The sequence below is a fragment of the Chiloscyllium plagiosum genome, chromosome 19, assembly GCF_004010195.1.
Source record: "Chiloscyllium plagiosum isolate BGI_BamShark_2017 chromosome 19, ASM401019v2, whole genome shotgun sequence".
Classification (NCBI taxonomy): domain Eukaryota; kingdom Metazoa; phylum Chordata; class Chondrichthyes; order Orectolobiformes; family Hemiscylliidae; genus Chiloscyllium; species Chiloscyllium plagiosum.
In genome coordinates, this window is record NC_057728.1 from 67,937,104 (window position 1) to 67,952,699 (window position 15,596).

The following is a 15,596-nucleotide window of genomic DNA, read 5'->3' on the forward strand; positions in this document are numbered from 1 at the left end:
GTTTCGGGCAAGAAGGGCTTATGCCCGAAACGTCGATTCTCCTGTTCCCTGGATGCTGCCTGACCTGCGCTTTTCCAGCAACACATTTCCAGCTTTATTGGTCAGAGTATTGAGTACAGGAGTTGGGAGGTCATGTTGCGGCTGTACAGGACATTGGTTAGTCTACTGTTGGAACATTGCGTGCAGTTCTGGTCTCCTTCCTATCGGAAAGATATTGTGAAACTTGAAAAGGTTCAGAAAAGATTTACAAGGATGTTGCCAGGGTTGGAGGATTTGAGCTATATGGAGAGGCTGAACAGGCTGGGTACTGTTTTCCCTGGAGTGTTGGAGGTTGAGGGGTGACCTTTATAAGAGGTTTACAAAATTGAGGGGTGTGGGTAGGATAAATACAGTCTTTTCCCTGGGATCGGGGAATCCAGAACTGGAGGGCATAAGTTTAGGGTGAGGGACAAGATGTAAAAGAGACCTAAGGGGCAATGTTTTCAGAGGGTGGTAAGCGTATGGGGTGAGCTGCCAGAGGAAGTGGTGGAGGCTGGTCCAATTGCAACATTTCAGCAGCATTTGGGTGGGTATATGAAATGGAAGGGTTTGGAGGGATATGGGCCAGGTGCTGGCAGGTGGAACTAGATTGGGTTGGGATATCTGGTCGGCATGGACGGGTTGGACTGAAGGGTCTATTTCCATGCTGTACATCTCTATGACAGCGTAATTAAGTTTAGTTTGGATAGACTGAGTTCTGTAGGCGTTCTTTATTCTGTTCATTGTGTTTCATTCTGTAATTTTGTGAATAAATTTCTCTCAAAACCTGGTAATCAACCTAGCTAGCTTACTGTGTAATTTTCACTGTATACTTAAGCAAATTGCAAAGTTAAGTTGCCTGCTTAAGAATGTTTTGAGTGGAGTGGCATAGTTCATAACCCAAGAAATATTAAACATAAGGCATCTTCTGGAGTTCAGCACATCAATGCAAAAATTGAGGCAGAAGTATTTTCAGTATCCTCCAGCCAGAAATGCTGAGTGGGTGATCCATGTTTGCCTCCTCCAGAGGTCCTCAGCATCACAAGCTTCAGTCAATTTGATTCACCCTACCTGGAAATCAAAACCTTTTCAACGCTCTGAATACTGCAAAAGCTGGGATCCTTGACAACCTTCCAGCAATTGTACTGAAGACTAATGCTCCAGAACTTGCCACACCCCAAGCCTAGCTCTTCCAGTCACAATGTTGGCATATAATCCAACTAATTACTGCCCCATCAGTCTGCTCAATCATCAATAAAATGCTGGAATGTATCATCAACGCTATTTAAACAGCATTTGCTCAACAATGACCTGCTTACCAATGCTAGCTTTGGGTTCACTTAACTGTTGACCTCACTGCATCCTTGGTTCAAATGCAGATTTTTTTTAAAAAGCTGTATTTCAGAGGTAATGTGAAAATGGCTGCCCTTTGAGAAGGCTACATTTGACTGAATGCAGCATCAAGGAGCCCTAGCAAAACTGGAATCAGAAAACTCTGGTTTGAGTCATATTTGGTGCAAAGATTGTGTGGTGGTTGCATTTCAGCTCTAGGATATTTCTGTAAGAGTTGTTCTGGGTAGTGTCCTAGGCCCAGTTATCTTCAGCTGCTTCATCAGTGGCCTTCCCTCCATTACAAGGTTAGAAGTGGGTTCAAGCTGGGCAAGAAATATTCAAACCATGCGTGCCTGGCAAAGACCATCTCCAGTAAAAGACAATCTAATTGTCTGTCTTCCCCTGACATCACGGAAACCTTTTACTATCAACATCTTGGGTGTTGCATTGACCAGAAACATAGAATGAGCTACCCCTATTATTTGTTCTTCAGGCCTGCTGTGCCATTTACGATGATCATGGCTAATCATTTTAACTCAGTGCCCTAATCCTGCTTTCTTCCCAAACCCTTTGATCCCTTTAACCTGAAGAACTGTATCTAAGACCTTAAAAACAATGTTTTAACATGGGCCATTTTCTGTAGCAGAGAATTCCAAAGGTGTGCTCAAGTCTTGGTACAGAAATTTCATCTCCTCTCCACCCTAAATGGTCTATGCCATTTAGGTCCTTAAACTGTCACCCCTGGTTCTGGTCTCCCCAGGCATCAGGAACATCTTTCCTGTGTTTACCTGTTAGAATTTTATAGGTTCTATGACATATCCCTTCATTTTTCTAAAGTCTATACCGTTGTAACTGATTCTTTCATGTCAGTTCTGCTATCTCGGGAATTAGTTATTTAATGTCATTTGGTTAGTGTGTTTTGAGAAGATTTGTAGCTCAAGTTGAAGTTCTGGATGTAGGTTTGCTCGCTGAGCTGGGATGAACCTTCCAGTTCAGGAGCAAACCTACATCCAGAATGTCATTTGGTGCCTGGATCTGTACTGTCACTTTGCCAGTTAATCTTGCTGATATTGCGCATACCCTGCAATGGTTGGAAGTAGAATCTGCATCCACCTACATCTTGCCCCTGCTGAACACCAAAGATTTAGCATAAACAGCTGAATTAATGGCTGGTTTGCATTAATGCTTCAGTACTGTGAGCGGTTATGACTAAATGCAGTTTATTTCAAGGGATCAGCTTAGATAATTAGCAAATGTTGAGCTCCATCTGCTAAATTAATATCGCTGGTATTTATGCTAATTTGTCAGTTCATTCAATCATCAGTGCAAAGCAGTTAAAAGATCCCCCAGGTCTTTGTTTTTAAGCACTGGATTGCTTAGTACTACCATTGTTCATGAACTTTGAGTTCTAATGCCCTAAACAGCTTTTTTTAAAAAAATTATGCTCTCCAGTTTCAGGGGAGCAAAGTTTTTTGCTGAAAAAATTCTTAACCTGCTCCACAAATGTATTTGTTAACATGTAACACGAAGCCATTTAATGAAATGTACCTTCTAAATACATCTGTCATTCCACATTGATGCTAAATGGAATGAGTATTTTTCCAAATTGATATGTTGTGTGCATAAGAATTCTTGGCTTCATCTTCATTGTAATGCTGGTTTAAAATGGTCATCTCTGGTTAATTATTTAGTGATTCTCTTTGGCTTATTGCTTGTATATGTTTTTCTTTTAGAGTTTTACTCTGGAGTTTAAATTTGAGCCAAATGAATATTTCACAAATGAAATAGTCACAAAGACTTACAAGATGAGGTCACAACCTGATGAGTCAGACCCTTTCTCATTTGATGGACCAGAAATTATGGGTTGCGCAGGGTAAGCAAGTTTTTTAACTAGTGTGAAATATGTTAAGTTTAACAAATGATGTGGCTGATAAATTCTTCACTCTTGAATTCAAAACGTGAAAGAATTGTTCCAGTGAAAGGGGTACTGAGCTATCAAACTTGTTTCCCTCAGCCTGATGTGAGGGTATGAATACAATAAGAAGGAATTTCTGAATTCAGGAAAAGATTGTGAAAATGCACTGTTTGACATAGGAAATGGGGAGGTACTGAAGGCTCTAGCGAGCTTAAGCTGTTAAACTCCCTGCCTGGATGAATTGCATCCCATGCTGTTGTGGGAGGTGATGTAGGAAATTGCAGGAGCTCTGACAAAGTTTTAATTCCTCTCAGGCCACGGGACATGCTGGAGGACAGCTAACAGGAATTCACTGTTTAAGGGTGGTAGAGATGAAAAGGAAATTACAGGCCAGTGAGTGTCTCATCAGTGGTAGGGAAACTGTTGGAGAAAATTCTGAAGGAGAGAATTAATATGTCCGTGGAAAAGCATGATTTAATTAAATAAGTCAGCATGGGTTTGTTAGAGAGCTCATGCCTAACAAAATTTAGAATTTTACAAAAATGTGATCAAGTGCATGGATGAGGTAAGTTCAGTTGTAGTTTATATGGATTTTAACAAAGCTTTTGATAAGGTCCCACGTGGAAGACTGATGGAGAAGGTTAAAGCACATGGAATTGAGAGAAACTTGGTGAGGTGGATCAGCAACTGGCTTTGTAATAGTTAAAAGGGTAGTGATAGCTGGCTGTTCAAATTATTGCAGGCCAATGTCCTGTGGTCTACCACAGCGATCAGTATTGGGGCCCTTATTGTTTGTTGCTTCTATAATATAGATGAAAATGTTGGGGAATGCTCAGTAAACTTGAGGGCACCATGATTGATAGAGTGGCTAATAGTTGTAGGTTGCAGGAAGATGTGGATGGATTGGTCAATGGGCAGACCAGTGGCAAATGCTATGCACCCTTGATTAGTGCAAGTTGATGCACTTTGGCAGATAGAGTATTTATTGAAAGGCAGGACACTGGGTAGCTTGGGAACAGAGCGATCTTGGAGTAATTAGTCAGATTCCTGACTTTGGCAAAGCATGTGAAAGGATAATTAGAAGACACATGGGGCACTTGCTTTGTCTGTCCTGGCATAGAGTAGAAGGTCAGACTACATTTGGAGTATTGTGTGCAGTTTTGGGCCACATAGCTCAGGAAGGATATATTGGCTTTGGAACGTGTTCATGAGAATGGTTTCAGGAATGAAAAACTTAACGTGTGAGGAATGTTTGAGGACTCTGGGTCTATACTTGGAGTTTAGAAGGATGAGGGGGGGGAATCTACTAGAAACATACAGAATACTGAATGGCCTGGACAGAGTAGATGTTGGGAAGATGTTTCCATTGGTAGGAGAGACTAGGACCTGAGGGCATAGCCTTAAGAGTAAAGGGAGAATGTTTAATTTTGCAAGGGAACAGCTGTGGATGTTATCACTTAATGAGAACAAATGTTCTTTTATTCACATCCTGGATTCCCCCATTGTGGCCTGATACCTCCCTGCCTGTCCTGTTTATTTTCTAGTGTGCAGTAAATGTGTATTACAGTAATTCAGTATTACATTAAGCCTAAATGTAAAAGGGCAAGTTTTAAGACTGTAGACTTTCTTAATTTGGCCCAACAACTCTAACCTTCTGAAGAGTAACCCATTTCCCTACCCTATATTTACTCCTGACTAATGCACCTAACGCTATTAACAATTTAGCATGGCCAATTCACCTGACCTGCGCATCTTTGGATTGTGGGAAGAAACTGCAGCACCCAGGGAAACCCATGCAGACACTGGGAGAATGTGCAGACTCTATACAGTTACCAGCAGGTGGAATTGAATCTGGGTCCCTGACGCTGAGGCAGCAGTGCTAGCCACTTTGCCACCCATTTTTACTTCTATGTCTTATCATTGAAGAACAAGAAGGTAATGTTGGAACTAAAAGAGAAAATGCTGAAAAATCTCAGCTGGTAAGGCGATCCTTACAGATGTTGCCAGACCTGAGATTTTCCAGCATTTTCTCTTTTGGTTTCAGATTCCAGCATCTGCAGTAATGTTGGAATCAATCTTGCCACAGCTTGGAGTAGTTGGTGTAGTTTTGGTCACCTCCCAATAAGGAGGATGTGAAAGCACTAGAAGGGCTACAGAGGAGGTTTGCCAAGATGTTGCCTGGGATTGGAGAAATTGAACTATAAGGATACACTAGATAGAATTGGATTGTTTTCTTTAAAGCAGAGAAGGCTGAGGGGAGAGTGATGGAGTATTGAAAGCGTGAGTAGGGAGCAGCGGTTCCCTCGGTTGAGGGATCAGTCGTGAGGGGGTGTAATTTTAGGATGAGGGGCAGGAGATTTGGGGGAGGGAATCATTTTCACTCAGTGGTGGGAATCTGGAATGCACTGTCTGGGAAGGTAGTGGAGGCTGGAAACCTTACAAACTTTTAAAATACTATTTGGATGAGTACTTGAAAATCCTAACATTCAAGGATGTGGGGCAAATGCAGGAAATTAAGCTTAGTTTGCCTTTAGTGATTAGTTGTGTCAGTGCAGTCTTAATGGGCTAAATAAAGTGTATTTTCTGCACTGTATGAATATACAAATCTGTGAAACGTAACAAAGGGCTCAATATTTTTTGGCACTTATTCCGTCCATTTGCAGCCGTCCACTTGGATTGCAACTACAGATAGTCCCGATTTTTTTAAGTGAGAACACCCTATAATTCCTATCAGCAAAGCACTTAATTTCCATAGGAATCTGTTAACTGAAGTAAGACCTTGCGTACCAAATAAAATTAAAGTGTGGTCCTTACCCTCTGAATCAAAATATTGACAATTGCTTTATATATTGCTGAATTCCTGCATTTTTATTAAATAAAAACCAAAATACGGTTGTGTTAAATTGACTATTTTAATGGGAGATGTTGCTCTACTTGCACTGGCTGGCATTTACCACTGGATGGAACCCAAGAACAAGTTTGAATTCAGCAAAAGGATGAACAAACTTAGAGTTAGGGTATGAGCATGATACTCTGAATTGCTGTAGAACATCTAGGTCACTGTTGTTCATCTCCAGTGTAGACAGGAGATCTTGATTGCAATCTTACTCTCCCTTTCTTCTATAATTTCTTTCATGTTCAATCATAACTTTTCCAAGTCAATCTCTGCACGGACGAGTTGGACCAAAGGGTCTGTTTCCGGGCTTTACATCTGACTGTAATGCTGATAGTTATCTTCTCAACACACCCCTTGTACATTTGATCATGTATTTTTTTTCCATGGCCTCTTAAGCAAAAAGCTGCTCCTATCTTCCTGCCTAACGCGAGGCTCAGTTTTTCAGATGTTTGTGAATATTTATTTCCTAATAAATCTACTTTAACTCTTCATGGCTCAAATTTTCTGATAGTGAAAGGCTTCTGACTTCAACTTATGTTGCTATTGTGCATTGAGAACCTGAGGATGTCTCCATCTGCACATCCATGATACTTGGCTGCCTGTTTACACTGCTTAGATTCCTCTGAGATTGGCCAGAACTCTGATTTGTGACATTTGCCTTTTACTTGCCCTGTTTGCTTTGGAACCTTTCCTAGAGAGCTTGAAGCCTGCTCTACATGATAGCTTGACCCACAATGATTTTCATTAACTTGGTTTTTAAAAGTACAGCAATTTAGTCCTTGGTTATACAATCAAAATAAAGTAGAAAATAAGAGGTTCAGTCATTACATGATTATAATGCAATTATAAGTGATGTAATAACATTTTTTTAAAATTCCTTTATTCAGAGGGAAGGAAGAAATGTAGCTTTATTATATCACACAATTAACTGCAAGTTTGGTCCACGTCTAAAACAGTAAAATATCCCAAATTACTCTGTCCTCAGCATGCCTCAAATGGTAAAACAGCTCTTAACACACAGATTACTCAGTATCTGAATAGCCCCAGCAGAAAGTGAATCAATTAACAAAAACGGAAATTACTGGGAAAACTCATTATGTGCAAGAGTAGACCATTCAGCCTTTCGAGCCTGCACTACCATTCAGTACAATCATAGCTGATCATGCCATCTGCTTTGTTTTTCTCACACCCCTTGATCTCTTTAGCTGCAAAGGTAATGTCTAGCTCCCTATGTATCTTAAGTGGTCGCAGCTGCTTCCTGTGGGAGAATATTCCACAGGTCCACAGCTCTGGGTGAAGAAATTATCTCTCAGCTCAGTCCTGAATGGCTTACCCCTTAATCTTAGACTGTGACCTTAGTTCTGGACTTCCCCAACATGGAGAACATTCTCCCCACGTCTAGCCTGTCCAGTTCCTTCAGGATTTTATTTCTAAGATCCACCCCCTCGCCTTTAGTTGTTTTTCCACTCCTTTGAAACCTTCAGTAACAGCTTGTAATAAATTCACCTCGAACCTGTTAAGAAGCTTAACTGCTAGTTCAGGTCAGTTCACTGACCATGTGGTCAAACTCCCTTGTATGGTTGAATTTTTCAAATTGTCTTGTTTCGGCATCACTTAAATTTGAATGTCACACTGGGACACTAAACTTGCCTTGAGGATGGCCCTTTGGGCCTTGGCAATGTCCTGAAGACTTGTGCTGCAGAACTAGTCATGCCTCCATCAACAAACACATTAGACCTGGCCCCAATATACCGGCCACTACAGCGGACAGCTGAAACTGACAACCGGAAGTGGCAGGGACAGGCCACTATAAATGCCGGAGGAAACACCACAGAAGCGCTTCACAAGAGGCTCCCAAGCACTGAGGATGTCACCTAGACAGGGACGAAACGTTTGCAACAAAAACTTCCAGCTCGGCGAACAGAACCACAGCAGTCATGCCTCTGTTCCAACACAACTGATCCTGATTTCCTAATGAAGAGCTTTTGCCTGCAATGTTGATTTTCCTGCTCCTTGGATGCTGCATGACCTGCTGTGCTTTTCCAGCACCACACTCTTGACTCTAATCTGCAGTCCTCTCTTCCACCTAGAATATCTATCCAACAATATAGAAACTTTTCCCATGTGTGCAAATTGAATCTGACTGCACTTAGTCTAGTCTCAAAACATCAGCACCTATGTTTTATCCTCCAAGCCAAGCACCTTCCTCTCTGTCACTGGGTCAAAGTAAGGATCTCCTTCCTTAACCTCCCTGCTCTTAAATTCTGTCTCAGCAGTGTTATGTTGGAATTGTAAAACAAGTTAGACCACAATTACAATATTATGAGCAGTTCTGAAGTATGCATTTTGGGAGGGACGTGATTGCACTGGAGAAGGTGCAGAGGAGATTTCCCATGAACGTTGCCTGGACTGGAGAGTTTATGAAGCGAGATTGGACACAACCGGGTAGTTTTCCTTGGAGCAGAGGAGACCGAGGTGGGCATGATTGAGATGTATAAAATCGAGGGGTAAAAATGGGAAAGTTTAAATCCAATTTTTAAACTGGAAGCAAGATTCTAATGACCGTGAAAGAATTGTCAATTGTAGGGGAAAAAACCCATCAGGTTCAGTAACGTCCTTTAGGGAAGGAAACTGCCCTTCTTTCTTGGTCTGGCCTACATGTAACTCCAGACCCACAGCAGTGTGGTTGATGCTTACTTGCCCTTTGGGCAATTTTGGATGGACAATAAATACTGGCATAACCAAACATGTCTGTAGCATGTCAATTTTTAAAAATTAACATAGACAAGAACAAACTTCCTCCTTGATCCGTGATCCAGGGCATACGTTTAAGGTAAGGGGCAGGATATGAGGAATAGAATCAAATTTATTATCATGTGTACTGAGGCACAATGAAAGGCTTTGTCTTGTGAGCAATGCAAGCAGATTAGAGATATTTACTGTAAATAATAGGTAAACAGCAGCTAAAACAAAAAACACAGGTACAGGCTAATACTAAGAGTTAGAGTCCATTCAGTATTCTAACAACAGTAGAGTAGAAATTGTTTCGACATCAGCTGGTGCATGTGTTCAGGCTTCTGTACTTTCTCCCCTATAGTAGAGGTTGTAGAAAAACGTTGCCAGGGTGGGATGGATCTGCTGGCGGCCTTTCCTTGACAGCGGGACTGGTAGATGGATTCTATAGATGGGAGGTTGGCCTTTGTGTGGAGCCACAGAAAATGGAGGAGATACTAAATAAGTATTTTGCATCATTATTTACTGTGGAAAAGGATATTGAAAGTATAGATTGTAGGGAAATAGATGTTGACATCTTGTAAAATGTCCAGATGACAGAGGAGGAAGTGCTGGATGTCTTGAAACGGGTAAAGATGGGTAAATCCCCAGGACCTGATCAGGTGTACCCGTGAACTCAGTGGGAAGCCAGAGAAGTGATTGCTGGGCCTCTTGCTGAGATATTTGTATCATCAATAGTCACAGGTGAGGTTCTAGAAGACTGGAGCTTGACAAACGTGGTGCCACTGTAAGAAGGGTGATAAGGACAAGGCAGGGAACTATAAACCAGTGAGCCTGACCTCGGTGGGCAAGTTGTTGGAGGAAATCCTGAGGGACAGGATGTACGTGCATTTGGAAAGGCAAAGGCTGATTAGGGATAGTAAAGATGGCTTTGTGTGTGGGAAGTCATGTCTCTCAAACTTGATTGAGTTTTTTGAGGAAGTAACAGAGGATTGATGAGGGCAGAGCAGTAGATGTGATCTATATGGACTTCAGGAAGGCGTTCGACAAGGTTCCCTATGGGAGACTGGTTAGATCTCATGGGATACAGGGAGAACTAGCCATTTGAATACAGATCTGGCTCAAAGGTAGAAGACAGGGTGGTGGTGGAGGGTTGTTTTGCAGACTGGAGGCCTGTGACCAGTGGAGTGCCATAAGGATCAGTGCTGGGTCCTGTACTTTTTGTCATTTACATAAATGATTTGGATGCGAGCATAAGAGGTATAGTTAATTTTGCGGATGACACCAAAATTGGAGGTGTAGTGGTCGGTGAAGCGGGTTACCTCCAGATTACAACAGGATCTGGACCAGATGGGTCAATGGGCAGAGAAATGCCAGATGGAGTTTAATTCAGATAAATGAAAGGTGCTGCATTTTGGGAAAGCAAACCTTAGCAGGACTTATACACTTAATGGTAAGGTCCTTGGGAGTGTTGCTGATCAGAGACCTTGGGAGTGCAGGCTCATAGCTCCTCAGTTGGACTTGCAGGTAGATAGTATAGTGAAGAAAGCGTTTGGTATGCTTTCCTTTATTGGTCAGAGTATTGAGTACAGGAGTTGGGATGTCATGTTGCGGCTGTACAGGACATTGGTTAGTCTACTGTTGGAATATTGCGTGCAATTTTAGTCTCTTTCCAATCAAAAAGATGTTGTGAAACTTGTAAATCTTGTCTGAATGCTTTCAAGGATGTTGCCAGGGTTGGAGGATTTGAGCTATAGGGAGAGGCTGAATAGGCTGGGGCTGTTTTCCCTGGAACGTCTGAGGCTGAGGGGTGACCTTGTAGAGGTTTACAAAATTGAGGGCATAGGATAAATAGACAAAGTCTTTTCCCTGGAGTCAGGGAGTCCAGAACTAGAGGACATAGGTTTAGGGTGAGGGGAAAGATATAAAAGAGACCTAAGGGGCAACTTTTTCAGAGGTTGGTACGTGTATGGAATGAGCTGCCAGAGGATGTGGTGGAGGCCGGTACAATTGTAACATTTAAGAGGCATTTGGATGGGTACATGAATAGGAAGGGTTTGGAGGGATATTGGCCGGGTGCTGGCAGGTGGGACTAGATTGGGTTGGGATATCTGGTCGGCATGGACGGGTTGGACCGAAGGGTCTGTTTCCATGCTGTACATCTATGGCTCTGTCAGAGCAGGCTTAATAGTCCCAGGTTCAAATCCAGTTTGTGCAGTTAGCTGATCCAAACCAGGGCAATGTGAAGAGTGCTATACAACTTTCTTGCTGAAAGGAATGGTTACACCTATTGGAAAATGTGCATTTTCAGATTGCACAGGAGCTGGTACAGTACCAATGCACATGGAGAGTCCCCATTGAGCAAAGGTACAAAGGGCTGCCAGCACTCTTGGCACCAGACCTGAGCAAGAATCGGTACCTTCAGTTGAAGTAAAAAGGGAAGGGAAGTTCGCTTTTTTAAGGTTTCTATTTTGAGCTACTTGACTTTAGTAAAAAGTGATCTTCCGTGTATGTTTGCCTCTTGCTGCATTCTACTTTGTTGCCTCCTACCATAGTGGCTGTGCTGCCTGGGAAAAATGTCATCAGTCATTGGCTAACTTGCCACCTTAATCTATTTTCATTGTAATCCTTTGTCATGTCCACATTAGCCTTGTATGTTACAGTGCAGTAAAGGCCCTTAGGCCCTCAATGTTGCGCCAACCCATAAAACCAATCTGAAGCCCATCTATCCTACACTATTCTATTTTCATCCATATGTTTATCCAATGACCATTTAAATGCCTGTAAAGTTGGCGAGTCCACTACTGTTGCAGGCAGGACATTCTGTGCCCCTACTAAGCAAAGAAACTACCTCTGACATCTGTCCTGCATGTATCACCCCTCAATTTAAAGCTATGTCCCCTTGTCCTTGCCACCATGATCTGAAGGAAAAATGCTCTCACTGTCCACCCTATCTAACCCTCTGATCTTCTATATCTCAATTAAGTCACCCCTCAATCTTCTCCTCATGAAAACAGCCTCAAACACTCAACCTTTCCTCAAGACCTTCTCTCCATACTAGGCAGCATCCTAGTACATAACCTTTTTCCAACGCTTCCACGTTCTTTCTGTAATGCGGTGACCAGAACTGTATGCAGTATTCCTAGTGCGGCTGTGCCAGAATTTTGTATAGCTGCAGCATGATCTTGTGTCTCCGAAACTCAATCCCTCTACTAATAAAAGCTAACGTACCATATGCCACCTTAACAACCCTATCAAACTTGGAGGCAGACCTCTATGTACATACCAATATCTCTCTGCTCATCTACACTACCAAAAATCTTAACATTAGCCCAGTATCCTTTATGGAGAAAGTGAGGACTGCAGATGCTGGAGATCAGAGCTTAAAAATGTGTTGCTGGAAAAGTGCAGCAAGTCAGACAGCATCAAAGGAACACGAGAATCGATGTTTCGGGCATAAGCCCTTCAGGAAACTGAAGGGCTTATGCCCGAAACGTTGATTCTCGTGTTCCTTTGATGCTGTCTGACCTGCGCTTTTCCAGCAACACATTTTTAAGCCCAGTACCCTGTTACTCCTTCCAAAGTGAATCACCTGACACTTTTCTGCATTGAACTCCATTTGCCACCTCTTAGCCAAATTCTGCAGTTTATCCAAGGCCCCCTACAACACTTTCACATTATCCACCACTCCACCAACGTTAGTGTCATCTGCAAACCTACTAACCCATCCACCTATGCCTATGTCCAGTCCGTTATAAAAATGGCAAACCGCAGTTGTCCCAAAACAGATCCTTGTGGCACACCACTGGTAACCGGACACCCAGGCTGAATATTTTCCATCAACCACCACTCACTGCCTCCTTATAGAAAGCCAGTTTCTAATCCAAACTGTTAAATCACCTTCAATCCCATGCCTCTGCATTTTCTCCAACAGCCTACCACGTGGAAACTTATCAAAAGCTTTACTGAAGTCCATGTACACTACATCAACTGCCCTACCCTCATCCACATGCTTGGTCACCTTCTCAAAAAAACTGAGGTTTGTGAGACATGACCTGCCCTTGACAAAACTATGTTGACTATCTGCAATCAAATTTGATGCTTGCTAGATGATTATTTAAATCCTATCTCTTATAATCCTTTCCAAAAATTTTCCTACAACAGACATAAGGCTCACTATTCTATAATTACTTAGGTATCTCTACTGCCCTTCGTGAACAAGGGCACAACATTTGTAATCCTCCAGTCCTCTAGTACTAAACCTGTATCTGTACTAAACAATAACTACTCAAAGATCAAGGTCAAAGGCTCCACCATTTCCCTAGCTTCTCGGAGGATCCTCTGATAAATCCCATCTGGCCCAGGGGACTTATCTACTTTCACACCTTTCAGAATTGATAACACCTCCTCCTTACACTCAATCCTTTCAAGTCTAATAGCCTGTATTGCAATCTTCTCCTGTACAATATTCTCCTTTGCATGAGTGAAAACAGATGAGAAATATTTATTTAGCACCCCTCCAACCTCCTCAGAGGCCACAGACAACTTCCCACTTCCGTCTTTGGCCCTATTCCTGCCCTACTCATCCTTTTATTCCTCACATACCTATGGAAAGCTATGGAAAACAGTCTAAAGACTGTTCATGTCCCTTCCTTGCTCCTCTTGACTCTCTCTTTAATTCCTTCCTTGCTAATCTGTAACTCTCCATTGCCTCTTCTGAACCATCTCCTCTCAACGTCACGCAAGTCTCCCTCTTCCGCTTAACAAGAGATGTAATTTCTTTAGTAAACCAGTTTATCTTATTCCTTCCTCCCTGCCTAACAGGGACATACCCATCAAGGACATGGAATATCTCTTCCTTAAACTAGCTCCACGTTTCGATTGTCCCCATCCCCTGCATTTTGCGATCTCATTCTATGCCTCCTAAGTCTTGCCTAATCGCATTATAATTGCTCTTGCTCTTTCCATTGCTAAACTAAATGTAGCCGATTTATGGTCACACTCTCAAGTGCTCACCTACCACTAAATCAAGCACCTGGCCTGGTTCATTACCAAGTATCAGACCCAATGTGGCCTCTCCTCTTGTCGGCCCTTCGACACACTGTCAAGAAACACTCCTGCACATATTGGACAAGAACTGATCCATCCGACATGCTAGAATTATAGCATTTTCAGTCAGGTTGGGGAAGTTAAAGTCCCCCATATTGACTGCCCTGTTCCTTTCACTCCTACTCAGAATCGTTTTGCCAATCCTCTCCTCCACATCCCTGGAACTTTGCGGAGGTGTTTTTTTAAAAAAAGACTCCCAGCAGTGTGACCTCTCCCCTCCTGTTTCTAACCTCTGCCCATACCACCACAGTAGATGAGTCCTCATCAAAAGTTCTTTCAACCACAGTTTAGAAGTATTTGGGGGAGTCGGGGGAGAACCGGATTGAAACACAATTCTAACAGGGCCCGACAGACTCTATGCAGGGAGGATGTTTTCTCCAGTTGAGTATTTCATTTAATTTAAATTTCACCACTGCTCAGTGGGATTTGAACCGGTAATTGACCAGTAGCCTGGCACTCTGTACACAGTTTGTTGATATCATCATTTTGTTGTCTTACCCAAAGTTGAGGATGGTGTTTACTAGGTTTTGAGTCACAACCCCTCACTGATTGAAAATTGTTTTGAATGAAGTGAATAAGTAGACAGTTTGATATTCTAGCAAGCCAGAGACCCGAGTCCAATACCCACCTCAGGCGATTGACTGTGGAGTTTGCACGTTCTCCCCGTGTCTGCGTGGGTTTCCTCCGGGTGCTCCGGTTTCCTCCCACAGTCCAAAGATGTGCAGGTCAGGTGAATTGGCCATGCTAAATTGCCCGTAGTATTAGGTAAGGGGTAAATGTAGGGGTATGGGTGGGTTGCGCTTCGGCGGGTCGGTATGGACTTGTTGAGCCGAAGGGCCTGTTTCCACACTGTAAGTAATCTAAAAAAATCTAATTTTGTACAATATTTGTCAAGGAGCATGCGTAGGTAACGGAGCTACCTAATGTTGACAGCAATATTGAAGACTCTAAAAAGTCTGTTTCTTTCCTATTGCAGTGGATTAGTATATCGCTAATGTTTAGCTTTAAAGCTTACCATAGAAAATGCTTTTTAATTTCTGCGACTTACAAATCAGATGCCAGATTGACTGGAAGAAGGGAAAGAACATCACGATGAAAACCATTAAGAAGAAACAGAAGCATAAGGGTCGTGGCACTGTTAGAACTGTAACAAAGACTGTCCCAAATGACTCCTTCTTCAATTTTTTTTCACCCCCTGAAGGTAAGTATGAACTGAGTTGAAACGATTTGAATATCTTTGAATATTTTGTGAAGTTTCTAATTTATGTTGGTTTTTTTTGCAGTTCCCGAGAATGGAGAACTGGTAAGTTGACTTGAAGTAGCATAGTTGCTGTCTTTCATTTCTTCTATATATTGTAACTTCACACTGTTGTAATTGCTTCCGGACAACATGGTTTTTTTTAATTACTCGTCTTTGTTATGTGGGACTAATCGGTTACTAGATAACCCAGTTTTGAGGTAATGACTCAGAATAAGGTCTTGCACAACAGGAAGGTGTTTAATGGAGAAGTGTCTTGGTTGAATTGATTCAAGGTTTTTAAGGTAGTGCTGTCTTAAATTTGCTCACTGTAAAGAGGGGAATAAAGGTTAACA

At 42.3% G+C, this 15,596-nt stretch overlaps 1 protein-coding gene across 5 annotated transcripts in view; it reads left to right on the forward strand.

The window, feature by feature from the left end:
• nap1l1 (nucleosome assembly protein 1-like 1) overlaps nucleotides 1-15,596 on the forward strand; it is a 78,212-nt gene that overhangs the window by 43,613 nt on the left and 19,003 nt on the right. For all 5 annotated transcript variants that reach the window (XM_043708795.1, XM_043708794.1, XM_043708798.1 and 2 more), the window contains 3 exons: nucleotides 3,084-3,223; nucleotides 15,059-15,204; nucleotides 15,287-15,306. In XM_043708795.1, the coding sequence (XP_043564730.1) occupies nucleotides 3,084-3,223; nucleotides 15,059-15,204; nucleotides 15,287-15,306 (306 nt within the window). The remainder of the gene's footprint in view (nucleotides 1-3,083; nucleotides 3,224-15,058; nucleotides 15,205-15,286; nucleotides 15,307-15,596) is intronic.